Raw genomic sequence first — 13,231 nt, 5'->3', positions numbered from 1 at the left:
AACGGGAGCCTGCCCAGGCGGGCACGGGAGCAGAATTCCTGGATCCCTTAGGAATCCAGCGGGACGTGCACCCAGCGGGCAGGGTGCCCTGTCGTCGTCCTTCCCCCCGCCCCCCCCCGCCCCGTCGGGCTGGCGGCGGCTCCCGGCGCCGGCCCCGCCGTCCGTCGCTCACCCCCTGGCCCCGCCGGCGCGGCGCTTGCGAGCGGCTCCGCTGTTTTAAATGGGCCAAGTTAGGGAAGCGGCGGCGGCGGAGGGAAAATCGCGTTTGGTCGGAGTCTCTGAACTATACCGTGACTTGTGAGCGCGGACCGAGAGCTGACTGTCCCGGCTCGGACAGGGGGGGGGGAGCCTGGCCCCCGTAGCCCCAACAGAGCGAGGCGTTTAGGGTCTGGGGGCAGTGGCGCGGGGAGCGCGCAGCACGGTACCGAGTGGCCGCGTCTGCGCGCCTCTCCGCATCCGCAGCGCGGTGTGTCGCCTAATACCCCGGTTTCTTAAAATTCTGTGCAGGAGTGGAAATTAAATATCAACTCGCGGGGATGATCAAAGCCTTCGGTGGGAGCGGGGCGAGTCCGCGATCGGCAGGTGAAGGTGGGCGGCCCCCGGGAAACTTCCCCGCCCGGCTGTCTGGAGCCCCGCGGGCAGGGCCGGCACCGGTCGGGGGCTCCGCGGGCGCCGGAGGGGAGGGGAGGGGATGGCGGAGCGGCGGCGGGGGCGCAGCGCTTCATTTTAATTATTGCATATAAATAAATAAACCAGGTGTCAGTTTAAAGGCAGGAAAGGGGGAGGGGGGAGGAGGGTGGAAGGGGGCTGGGTGGGCGGCGGGGAACCCTCCAGCCTGGTGAGAAGGTGGGTCGATCTAGGGGAATCAATAAGCTTTTTTTTTTTTTTTTCTTCCCCTTTCCTTTTTTTTTTTTTTTTTTTTTTTTTTAAAACCAAAATAATGTCTACGGCAGCAGAGACCTCTCCGAGATGTCAGGTATTAGTCCGGAGGGGCAGATCTGCGAGCCACACAGCAGCTCCCGGGTCTACGGTACATTAGCCTCTCCGTGGGAGAGGGATCCCAGACAGCTCTGCTGGGGAGCCAGCCCAGGAGATTTGTTAGCGGGCTGCTCCGGGGGATACCAGCCACCTCCGGCACCCGAGCGCCAAAGGTGCTTGTGTTGCTGCTGCTGCTGCTGCTACTGCTGGCGCATTTCATCCAAACTCCAGACAGAGCGGGGGCAAGTTGAACCGGAGACGTTAGAGCCACTGTGCTTTGGAGAGACGAGGGCGCACGGGGAGCGCGGCGGCACCATGCCTGCTATCAAGAAGGAGCGACCTGACAGGGAAGAGATGGCCCTGGCAGCCTTTAACCAGCCCATGGAAACCCTACCTGACTATCTCGCCCCTCTGGCCGCCGCTGCCATTCCGGTGGTAACCCCGCACCCGCCGGCTTACGACCAGATCTTTGCCCACCGCGCGTACCTGGGCTTCCACGAGACCCACCACCCCCACCCGCACCACCCCCACCACCTCCCCGAGGACCTGATGCTGGAGAGGTTTTCCTCCATCCCGGATTTCCAGCCCTTCTTTGACAACGGAGAGCCTTGCATCGAGGTGGAGTGCGGGGAGAACAAGGCGCTGCTCTACATCAATAAGTTGTGCCAGGGGAGCAAGGGACCCTCTATCCGGTACCGGGGAGAGTGGCTCACCCCCAACGAGTTCCAGTTCGTCAGCGGCAGGGAGACGGCCAAGGACTGGAAGCGCAGCATCAGGCACAAAGGTAAAGGCGCTGCTCGCCGCCCGGCCGGTCCCCGCGCTCCCTCCGCGTCCTCCCTGTCGCCCCCGCGCTCCGGGAGCGGGATGCGGGGGGTGGGGGGGGGCTTACAGCCTGCGACCGGTCCCACGGAGTGGGGAGAGAGACAGAGCTCAGGGCTCCCTCTCCCGTGGCCGTGCCCCCCTCCCCCGCGCACCCCCGGTCCCCTCTCTACCGGATCCCCGACCCTCCCCGGTACCGGGCTTTCTGGAGAGCGGTGAAGTTTTCCGAGCGATTTGCGAACAGTTGTTTTTTTTTTTTTTTTTTTTTGGGGGGGGGAAGGGGAGAGGGGGTGCGCCCCTCTTTTTGGGAAGAAGTTTCGTTTCGTGCGGGCGGAGGTTTGAACACCAGGCACATTGCGGGGCTGGGCTCGGCGCTACTCCGCGCCCCGCGCTTCTCCTCCCCGGTGGCGGTGCCGGCGGCGCGCAGCCCCGCAGCGGCGGGCGGGGCGGAGCGGAGCGGGGTGTTCCCCTCGCAGCTGGGTGGCGCGGGACCTCCGCGGCTGCTGACGGGAGCCTGCCCTCCCTCCTCCATCCATCCATCCCTCCCTCCCTCCTTCCCTCCCCTCCCTCCATCCCCTCCCCTCCCGCCCGCGGTGCAGTCCCGGCTGCGGGGCTGGCGCGGCGGAGCTGCGGGTGCGGGCGGCAGGTGGAGAGCGGGGAACCGGTGCGGGGGAGGAGCGGGGGGGGGGGGCGGGAGAGCGGAGCCCCTGCTCTCCATCAGTTGCGAGCTGGAGGTGTCAGCCCCGGGGGGGGGCGGGCGGGGGGGCTGAGGAGCCGTTAGGAGGTGGCTGACACCTCGCCCTGTTTATTGATCGCCAGAGAAAAGGGGAATCACTCCGGGGGCGCGCTCACTGTCACTGCTCCGCTCATCTCTTCTGTTTCTTTTATTACTGGGCTCCTGGCTGCCTTCAGGAAACCTCGATTCCTCCGGGGTGAGTCAGGAGGACCGAGGTGTATTGGACGGAGGAGCACTGGGGGGAGGCGCCGAGTGGGCTGCCCCGCTGGCCCCCGGCGTGGGGTGGGCAGCGCGGAGCACCCCCCCCCCCCGCCTACCCGCGGGCTGCTGCGGGGCTCCGGCTGCGCCTCTTCTGCCTCGGCTCTCTCTGGGTTTCGGGAGCGCTGGTAGCCAGGTCAGGCAGGGGCTCCTCTCGCGGTTTTCTGCGGGGGAGAAAGTTCGAGGAATTGGGGGGGTTTGGGGGGGGTAGGTGGGTGGGTGCTGGCAGGCAGGCAAGGGGAGGGGTGTTTGTATGGAAGCAGACGCGTGCTTCCCCCCCCCCATCCCCTTCCCAAATACTTTCCTTTTATGAAGGTGCTGATCCTTTTTCTTCCTCTTCTTTTTCTTCTCCTCTGCATCCAGGGAAAAGTTTGAAGACTCTTATGTCCAAAGGAATCTTACAGGTACATCCTCCAATCTGTGATTGCCCTGGGTGTCGAATTTCGTCTCCAGTGGTAAGATTATTGTTAAACTATGTGTTTAGTTAAGACATCTCCCCTTTCCTCTGCCTCCTTCCCTTAAAAAAAAAAAAATCCCATGGCTTCTGTGATCATGAAGCCATGATCTCTGAGGGCTTGGGACTGTCAGTCACCGAGCCTCTGCCAGAGCACCGCTTGCGCTGCGAGCGTACCTGCAGCCTGATGACAGGCTAGCAGAAGAGAAGTTTGCAAACAGAGCAGATGGGAAGAGCAGTGTTTGACCTAAAGGATGCAACGCACGGTGTGATCGTGTGGTTTTCGGGGGGAAAGCTGTCTAAACGCAAACGGCAAAGCATTCGGCAGCCTCTTCCCTGTTCTCACCCCTTCATTTTTGTGTGTTGTGCAGAGGTGTAAAATGGCTAAATAAAGCAAAAAAAGAGAATTATAATTGCACCCACGTGTTAGAACAGCCACAGTTTAGAAACCATGAGTGGATTTTGTTAGATAAACTTGAGGAGGAACAAGCCCATCTTACACGCTTACAACTTCTATGACTTTCATGTCATAGATCACAGTTACTGCTTTTATAGATCTTTTTTTTCCCAGCTTTTGACTTCTTTATGTTTTCTGCTGTCTGCCTTTATCCCAAGACTTTCAAAATATCTATACAACGTCAGTGTTTTCATGAAAAGTATGTTGATGCTATAAATAAAAAGCTACTGAAATCATAGTAAGCTAAGGCATTAAAAACAGTTCATCGTGTGTAAAAATAACCGTAAGACACAGTGACATCTTAAACGGGATGGCAAAGCTGTTGGTTTGTGGAGCTAAAGTGGGTCTTGGTCTGAAAAAACCACCATGACTTAAAACGTTGCCAGTAGCCCTACGGAAACAGATCCAGCTGGGAATTTGCGTACTTTTATCCAATGAAATCAACCATTTTTATTGTTTCTTTGAGATCGAATGGACAGTCTCTTTGCACCTGCAGTATCTTTAGGATTCTGCACGACAGACAGAATTGCAAATTTAAATTATTTCTGCGTAGTATTTATGTGCGTGCATGCTTATGTATACAAGTGAACGCATTCACATGGGAAGGGGCTTAGAGCAGCAAGTCACGTCGGTTGGTGTGAAGATACCGTCTCTGGGATGCGAGTCTCTCGGCTCTGGTGCGTGTAGCAGCGGTCCGTAGCAAAGCCGTAACTGCCCGTCGTATTGGAAGCCCGGCAAAGCAGGTAGACTGAAGCCTGGCTGTTCTCGTGGGGCTCCTGTAGTTCCTCTGCGTTCGCGGGGCAAGCTGTGATGTAGAACAATGAGCTTTCTCCAGTTTTGAGGTTTGCGTGTGCTTTAGTTACCAGCCACGCGGATCAGAGGCCAGCAAGCAGTGATCTGCAGACCAAAGTGATAATGGAGGCCGTGGTTGGTGGTGGTGAGAAGCGTCTGGCCGGATGACACTGTCTACTGGTGGCTTTCTGGGTACCAAGCTGCGCTTTTCGTAGCAGCGGCAGCGTTTGTAATGGTTGCACAGGGATGCTCTGTGTTTACAGATGGGAAGGCAGCTCTGCGTGAAACAAGTGTCTTTGCAAATAGAACCGAATTTGAGAAGTTCAGGTGGAGGAAAAGGGAGGTTGGTAGAGTTTTGGGAAAGGAGAAATAAATCCTTCTGGACTTGCCTCCTACTGCTCCCCCAGCTGTATAAATTAATTAGAGGGGGTTTTGGTTTGGGAATTTGCACAGCAAGGACAAACCGCAGTGAGAGCTTTTATCGGAACTCTGTTTCTTGGTGCTTACTGCATTTTCTGTGCTGTAGTTAGGACGTATACCTGACCAAAAGACATTTCACATCTTGAACCCAAAACCTTTTGGTAGTGCCTTGTCATAGCTCCACGCACAAAAGTTACACGAGAAGGAGGATTGAAAAATGGGTTCGGTTTATCTCTCCCCATGTAGCGGTCGCCAGTTTAAGCCCCACTGAGATCAAAGGGCTGCTTCTCCTCAAATGTGGAAATGCTTTATATTTTACGGGGTGGGTCAGGAGGGACTTGCCGTGCCTGGGTCCTCGTGCTGCTGTGTTATCACAGGGAGCCAGGGGGATGGGGAACCGGTCCTGTCCGTGGTTGGTTCTGCTCATCCAGAATCAGTCCTAGGACAGCGGGAAGGGGCCAGAAACCCTCCAGCCTTGCCTTTGTGAGGGGGCAGGCTCTCTGCATCTTCCCCCCGCAGGCAGACAAGGGCCCGGCCCGGCTCTTCCCTCGGGAACGGTCCCGTCCCGTGTGTCCGACCCTGCCACCCTCCTCCAGGCGGCCTGGGAATGTCGGGGGGCTTGAATCCCCAGCACCGATTGTTCTGCGGGCCCGGCCTGGCTCTCTTTTGGGGTCGGGAGAGGAAATCGCACCGTGCCACAGAGCCGCCTTGGAAAACGCGTCCGGGGAACCAGAGCTGAGCCCCCCACCCCGTGCCTGGCTCCTTCCCGCAATGCACCCCCGCTTCTCCCAGCCGCCGTCCCACCTCGGCGAGCACCCAAACAGCCGGGCACCCCCCCTTCCCCCAGCTCCCGTCCCGCCGGCGCCGCCCCCGCCCGCTCCCCCCCCCCCCCCCCGCCGAGCCCGGCTCCGCCGCCCCCCGCCGCCCCGTCGCAGCTCGTTTGCTGCAGCTGCAGACAGCGGCCGGCGCCGGGGCCAGCTCCGCCACCGACCGCCGGTTTCCTGCGAGGCGAAGGGGACGGGGGGGGGACTCGGGAGGGGGGGAGCAGCCGCGTCGCGCCGGCCGCCCTGGCGCCTCCTCCCCCGGGGCCGCGGCCGCCCCCGCGCCGGCAGCCATCAATCAGCGGCGGGGCCGGGGGGGAAGGCAGGGGGATGCGGGAGGGTCGGGGTGGAGGGTGTGGGGGGGGAGATGGAGGGAGGAACCCCGCGGGGAGCGGGGGAAGGCATCCCCGCGGCGCTGGGGGGGGGGGCGGAGGGCAGAGCCAGCCTGCAGCCGCCCCCCGGCCGGGCTGTGCGGGGGAGGAGCGGAGCGGTGCTGCGGGGCACGGTGCTGCGGGGCACGGTGCTGGCTGCTTCTCTTGCCAGCTCCGCAGGGATGGGGCGCGGGGCGCTGTACCCCACCCCATGCCTCTCTGGAGGATGACTCTGCCTCCTATCTTCCTGCCCCCCCCCCCCTTTTTTTTTTTGTACCCCTAGCCTTGGCACCTGAGATTTTCCAGATCTGGAGGGGAGAAATGGCACAGGTCTCGGTCTCTTCAATTTATATTTATTTATTAATTGATGCCAAGCATTCACAAAGTAAGTTGTCGGCTGTGAACAGGGGTCTTCCCCCATATTTGTACTTGTCAGTTCTGGGTAGACACAGTTCATCTCGTTGGGAGCCCTGGCCGAATTCCAGTCTGTTCTGGTGAAACCCATTCACTACAGGGTTCCCTCTGTCCCTGTCGAACTTCCCTGTGTGCTCCAAATCCCACTCACGCGTTCTCTCCGTTTCCACTTTCAAACCCGCAGCTGGGGCTGGTCTTGATAGTGGGCTCACCAGCAGCGGTCTTTTCAGCCAGAGGGAGGGGGAAACCTGATGGTCCTGAGAACAGCACTGAAATCTTTACTGCTCAAACAAAATATCTTAGATTTGCCGAGTCCAGCATCATGTGCCCAGTGTAACAGAAGGGAGGTATTCCTTGTGACGGACAGACTTTGGTGGTTTCCCGTGTTGCAGTGTGACCCTTGCTGTGTTTTTCATGCCAGCCGTGCTGCCTCTGAAAGTGTGCTAGGACTGGACGTTGGCCGCTCCTCATCCTCTTTTCCCATCTCTTCTTGGACAGAGTATCTGTTTGAAAGATAGCCCGTGTTGGAGTTTGAGGTGATATGTCCATATTTAAACAAAACAAAAAGCACGATAGGATTATTTTTATTTTTTTACCCCATTTCCTTCGTTGCATGCCAAGACACGTGGTAGCTGTGCATGACTTGGTCAATGACAATGGTAATTCATTTGCTTACTGGCGCTGTGTTTTGCTCTTGATTTGATTTCTGCGTGATTATTTTTATTTACTTCTTATTTGTTTATTGTCGTCATCGTTGTTGTTTTCTTTTGATGCCCCCGAGGTTAAGGCATCAGTCCAAGACTTTGTCAAGGATGGAAAAAGTCGCTATCAGCTTACTTAAAAACTGAATGCCAGTAATCAACAAAGTCCCTGTTATTTACCCCAAGATTTCTGAGCGTTCTCCTGTCTTCAGAGGTGCAAGGGTGCAAAGGCGGCTCTGCATCTCCCCCAAATCGCGCCTTTGGCTGACTTGTGCTCTTGGGTTCTGGCTGCAGCTGCACTCACTGCCCATCCCCAGTGACGCCCTCCTGGCCACGGAGCTACTCCCCAGTTTGCCCAGAAAGCCAGGAGCAGAGCTGCGCTGGGAAAGAAGGTACTGGGTACATCCCTGTGTTGTGGGATCCAAATTCAGAGGCTGGCCCAAAAAGGGGAGTCTCCCACCTGAACATGAGTCGTTCAAGAGAACTTTCCTGTGAGGACTTTGTCTACTGGGAAGCTTAGTTGGCTGCCTGTAGAGGCAGGATTAAGTCTGAAATTTTACTTTTAACTGAATAGAGATTAGATTTAGGTTCCTTTCTGAGCTGCTGGGGACTTAAGGATCGGAGCTGGAGAATCTTGGGGTTTATGTGAAGGGAACTGTTTGCATAATTTTGCCTTCGTGTCTCTGGGGAGACGTGGAAAAAACCCCTCCATAAAGCAGACTTACAAACCTTTTTATCCCCCCGAGGTCTTGGGCGCAGTCTGTTGATTTTTTTTTTGTGGTTTCATGCTGATTTGGACTGTTGCTTTTAATCCAGCATGTTTTAGTTTAGGTGTTGGTTGAGTTTTTTTGTTTGTGGAGTTTTTTTTGGTTTGTTTTTTAAGGGACTTCATCAGGTGATGAATCACTCAGGTGATTTTTAGAGCGTGTGTGTTGCCCTGCAAACTTGTCAGTTCAACTTGAACGCTTAACACAAGTTAATTCAAAACCTGTTGGACATCACCTTTATAGAGAAACTGAAGAGAAGGTACGTTGTGCTCTTCAGTGGGGTGGGAGGCTCACACATCCCATCCAGCACTGCAGAGAGGTGCTGAGTTTGAGTCCGCAGCCTTGGCTTGCGAGGCTTTCCAGTCCGAGGGCAATGGGAACATGTCTGTCTGCTTCTTTCCCGGGAACGCCCCTAAAATAAGCTGCTCTTCGGTTGTTTCACAGGGGAAAACTGACACCTTGAAATGGGAGCCAACGTGGATATGAGAGGTGCTCCTGAGCGTATTCTGTGTTGGAAGTTATTCCTAATGCTCTTCAAACTCCGCTCAGGAACAGGGCGTGAAGTTATCCGCTGTCGGAGCTTTGGAAGTCGGGTGTTGCACCAGTAAAATGGCTTAGTTATTATTTTACGCAGAGGCAGAACAAACCCAGATCAACGGCACTGAGAGTGCCAGCACAATACCGAAGGATTTAATTTTGTGGATTATTAAATACCCTCTGGAAAGGAAAATATTAATTGGATTGCAGTCTTGTGAGTGAACAGCGGAGATGTATAAGCAGCTATGGCTTAGGAAAATAATTTTATCTTACAGTGGGTTTTAAGCAGTTCCGAGTGGGGGAGGCTTGCTGAGGTGCAAGAGCTTTAGTGAAGATTTCCGGTCTTCTGCTGAGCAATGACGAGAAACTGAATGCAAAAGGACTTGCATGATGGAAGGACAGAGGAAGATCCATCTGTGAGTTCACTTTAGTGTTTGTGAAGAGTGGGCCGAGCTAACCCTCCCTGAAAGAGGGTGAAAGAATATTTGGGCTGAGGTTGGCGCCTGTGAGGGATTCTGCTTGGAGCGGGCACACGTCCTCCTTGCTGGGATTCCATAAAGGCTGCAGAGGGAGTTCCCTTGTCCCGCAGGCTTTTGCATGGTGTTGATTCCCTGCAAGAGCTAAGACAGTGTCGCTTCTGGCGCCGTGGCTTTATGTTCTCTGGTGGGCTCAGCTGTCAGAAGAGCCCTCGGCCCCTTTTGGAGCAGGTTTGACGCACCAAGGCAGCGGATGCGGGATGGACTTTGCAGCTAGCACGGCTTGCCTGCTGAACTGGGCTGGGCTCCATCAGGTCTGGAAAACCTACTGGTTTGAGGAAAAGAAAGTTAAGCATGGGAAGAAAGATTGATAAATAAATATATAAAAGGAGGGAAAGCAACATCATCTTGTTAGCGGCGTGTCAAGGGCAGCGTAAAGGTGACATAGGATAAGTAATTTTGCTGTCAAAATTATTTAGAGATGTCATTAGACTGCTTAGGGCTGTCTCTACTGCTTCAGGGCAGAGACACCTGGTTTTAATTTGCAGTGGTCTATGTCCAAACTTGCTGGCCTTACTCAAAGGGATCAGCGCTAATTTGGAGCCTGGTGGCAAATGCCGTTAGTGAACGTGGGATCTGAACGGCAGAGGTGACTGAAGGATCGGAATTAACTCCCTCATAAACTTTGTTCGTTTTCCTTTTCCTGAGGTTTAAAACTATCAACTAGTTCAAGTTTCCAGAGCTGATGAACTTTTCAGATTGCTTGTTCGTTCCGTTATGAGGCAGGGAGAGCGGAGAAGCAGTTTGCTATTGGCCCTCGATTTTGGAAAAGAGATCCGCTCTGTTTTTAACAAAGTCATGCTTGGTTAGAATTTTGTGCTTTCAAAATCACTGATTTGTGTATAATTTTTTTTTTTCCTTTTAATTTTTTTTTTGTGTGCTGCTTGTTGTTTGTTAGGTTTTTTTTTTTCTTCTGTATTGTCTTACTCTGTTTCTCTTATGCACAGTCTATTTGCGTTGTCTGGAAAATGTTTTGCTACACAGCAGATTCTCGTTTGGCATCTATGTCCTCTTCTCTCCCTTCTTCCTTCTCCATACTGAAATGCATCATCTTGACTTACTCATCAGCTGAAGAATCACCATTCTCACCACTTCAGGGCTTTTTTCTGTTAGGAAGTGCTCCCCTTCCTCACTCCTGGTTGATGTCAGTGAAAAACATCAAGGGCTCGCTCCCAAAGTTGTGTTTTCCAATTGAGGGCAATGAAAGACATCTCCTGAGGAGTTAATGTATTGTTGCAGGAATCGTGCAATTTTGTAAATAAAACTGAGGACACCTTTAGCGCCTGTGCTTTACTCCTGTACCGCTCTTGTGTGAAGGTAAATCTTCCGTAGGTACCACCTCCACCGTTGGAGCAAAGCATTTCCTTCCATTTATTTTTGGCTCTGTTATTTTAACAAAACCAGTGAGAACAGAGAGGAAATGACACACTCCCCTGGGTCATAAATATAATCTGATACGGGATTTTCTTGTAAAGTGTCAGAGAATGAGGAAGGATGAGTGGAAGGGAATTCCCAAGCATCGAAATGAAAGTTCTTGCTCATTTATTTTAACTCTAGTCAACGTGGGGTGTTTACCTTTTGCTGATTTGCGTTTTATTTTGCGCAAGCATACAAAGCCACAGAATCTGGGAACACCATCAAGCCCAAATTTGCCCTGTTCCTTTGGTTACCTGCACGAAAGATTCCTGCACGTCAAATCCCTCATTTTAAGATGTCAAGCTAGCATCAATCGGTATGCAAAGTAAGTTTTTAAAATCTTTTACATCTTCAACTAGAAAGAAACTTGCACCAGCATTTACTAACAACCTAGGTCGTTGGAGGCCATCTCACCTTGGTGTGATGCCTGCAGACATCGGCGGAGGCTGTTGTCCCCGTGCCTGCTGAGCTGTGACGTTGGGCTAGGGGCTCGTATGAGCGGCTTTGCTTTTTTCAGCGGAATGCTTGCCAGGAAAAGGTGTCGTTCGTCTGCGCGGGTGCTGCTGCAGCAGCTTTTGCTCCTAGAGATGTCCTAGGTGTTTGCCGGCACGCGTCCAGCCCTCAGCGCTTTGGAAGCGGTGTGGGAGCAGCGCCACGGGGCAGGAGCCCTTCTTGTGCCACAGTGCAAACTGAAGGAGTTGTCTGTGAGCAAGTTCTGCGCTGGTGCCCACTCACAAAAAAAAACCTGAGCGTTGGTGTGGCCTTTTCTTTTATCACATTGTAAAATGGAAAAAAATGTGACTCCGTAGTAGGGTTTAGTCAACATTTCTAAGGGTAACGTCATCTTCTGTCTTAAGATGTAAGATGACAGGCAGTACCTGCTATTTCTTGCACTGCGCTAATCAGTTAGGAAGGTAGAACTTTTTTTGGTTGGTTTCCAAAGAGCTGAGAAGCAGGAAGACTTGAGAGCTCTTGGTGATAGAAGAGAGACTTGACAGCCTAGAAAATGCATCTTCTAAAATATTTCTAGTGATGACACTGCAACCAAGTTGTGTGTTTGCTTGTAGCCGATTCCCAGTTCAGTGCTGGGAGGTGTGGTTGTTTCAGATAATTTAAAAAGCAGCTCTGGGATTTTAAACTGCTTCGGTTAACTTGGGCCTCTTAATGACCACACCTTTGCAGTGTAAAACTTTTCTCTGTTTTTTGAAAGCAAGCAGACCGGTGTACCAGACCAGTTTGCTGTCTGTGAGTCTGTTACCCCTAGGAGCTTGTATTTATCGCAGAGTCTCCGGGGCTTTGCTAATTCGGAGTTATGAGTAGATTCCTCTCCAGTGGTGGCTGCTGCTCTGCCTATCTCTACCCATCAAATTGCAAAAACTCCCTTGTAACCCCATCCTTTCTTTTTATCTGGAGATGGATGTGATAGGTGGGACTGGGCTGTGTGGAAGCTGCTTTGCTGTGTTGCTAGGGTAACCGCAGATCGCCCCTGAAGACAGGAAAGGGCAAGCATTCCTTTCTGCCACAGTCTGGAGCATCAGTGATTGAATGAGATTAGATAGAATTAGATAATCCTGAAATTCACAGTGATTTGACGCCAGGCCTTGATTAAATAAGTAAAAGTACCAGCCCTTGTAGTAAAAATGAATTCTTTTAGATCAATAACTTTTCCCACCATTCGTCACAGCGGTAATTCTTGAGATCTCTTTTTCCGTGACATGGGGTGAACCACGCAAACATCTTTATTTCTTCCCCCTACCCCCCCAGAGGGGACTATGATATCAATTCCTCTTTTACTTCCCCCTCGTGATTCACCCACTTAACCATAAAGTGCACTTACAAAGGAAGGCACAACAAGATTCTTCCGTGATGGTTCAATGAACTAGAGTTTGCAGTAGTAGTGTTACTTAAGGATTGCACACCATTAATCTTGAGTATTATAATGTTTTAAGGTCAGTTAAAAAAAGAAAAAAAGTTGTATATTGTGAATGGCTGGGTAGTTTTTGCTCCTTGCGTGTTCGGTGCCTAAAACTGTTGGGACCTCTTCCACGCCTGGCGTGTTCCTGCTTGGCGGCAGTAGGATTGGTGACCTCCTATTCTGATCTAAAGTAAACGCGGGTTAAAGTGGGCACGGCAGTGTGAAGGCGGGATTGCGCTTTGATCACCGTCAGTCCAGATTTACATCAGTTTAACTCCTCTGACTTCATCTTCAGACTGGCACGGCTTGCATCCAAATGGAGTGTGCATCAGAGGACGCCCAGCAGAGCATGGAGAATTTGGTGTGTTCTGGCTCTCAAGCGGTTTTGTTTCTTATCAAGTTAAATTGGCTCTTTCAGAGCAGAGGGCTGATTTATTTATTTATTTAATTATTTATTTTGGTGGCAGTGCTGTCCTTCGGGTGCAGCTCCAAATACCGCTGCTGAGGTTTTTGCAGGTGCAGTGGACAGTACGTGGTCTCAAAGTAGTCAAGAAGCAGCCCATCCAGAATGAGAAGGGCAGCCTTACATGCTCCTTATAAGGATGCTTTTAACTCTGAATTAAAATATAATACATTTGGTCTGGGTTTTTTTTAGCCCCAAAATTAACAGTTTGATTCTTTAAAACATTTCTGAGCTGGTAACTCAGGGCTGGAAGCTATGAATCTGCGCTTGTTTGCATCAGCAATGTGGATCTGTTTTTTTTGAAGTCTCACCTCGTTGTGATGGATTTCTCAGAAATAAGTTAAGTAAAAGTAGTTCTGTGAGGCTGGTAAGCATT

At 52.5% G+C, this 13,231-nt stretch overlaps 1 protein-coding gene across 2 annotated transcripts in view; it reads left to right on the top strand.

The window, feature by feature from the left end:
* Positions 1 to 259: 259 nt before the first annotated feature.
* The window catches only part of SAMD11 (sterile alpha motif domain containing 11), a 121,512-nt gene continuing 108,540 nt past the window's right edge, over positions 260 to 13,231 (top strand). The window contains exons 1-2 of one of the 2 annotated variants that reach the window (XM_086764539.1): positions 260 to 1,762; positions 3,155 to 3,195. In XM_086764539.1, the coding sequence (XP_086620665.1) occupies positions 970 to 1,762; positions 3,155 to 3,195 (834 nt within the window). In that variant the 5' untranslated portion in view covers positions 260 to 969. Of the gene's footprint in view, positions 1,763 to 3,154; positions 3,247 to 13,231 lie in introns of both variants that reach the window. The other variant, XM_086764538.1, reaches the window with a different exon arrangement.

Source organism: Chlamydotis macqueenii, chromosome 21 (genome assembly GCF_036417535.1).
Source record: "Chlamydotis macqueenii isolate bChlMac1 chromosome 21, bChlMac1.mat, whole genome shotgun sequence".
Lineage (NCBI taxonomy): Eukaryota > Metazoa > Chordata > Aves > Otidiformes > Otididae > Chlamydotis > Chlamydotis macqueenii.
Note: the sequence above shows the minus strand (reverse complement) of the source record. Positions and strands in the feature narration are given on the sequence as shown.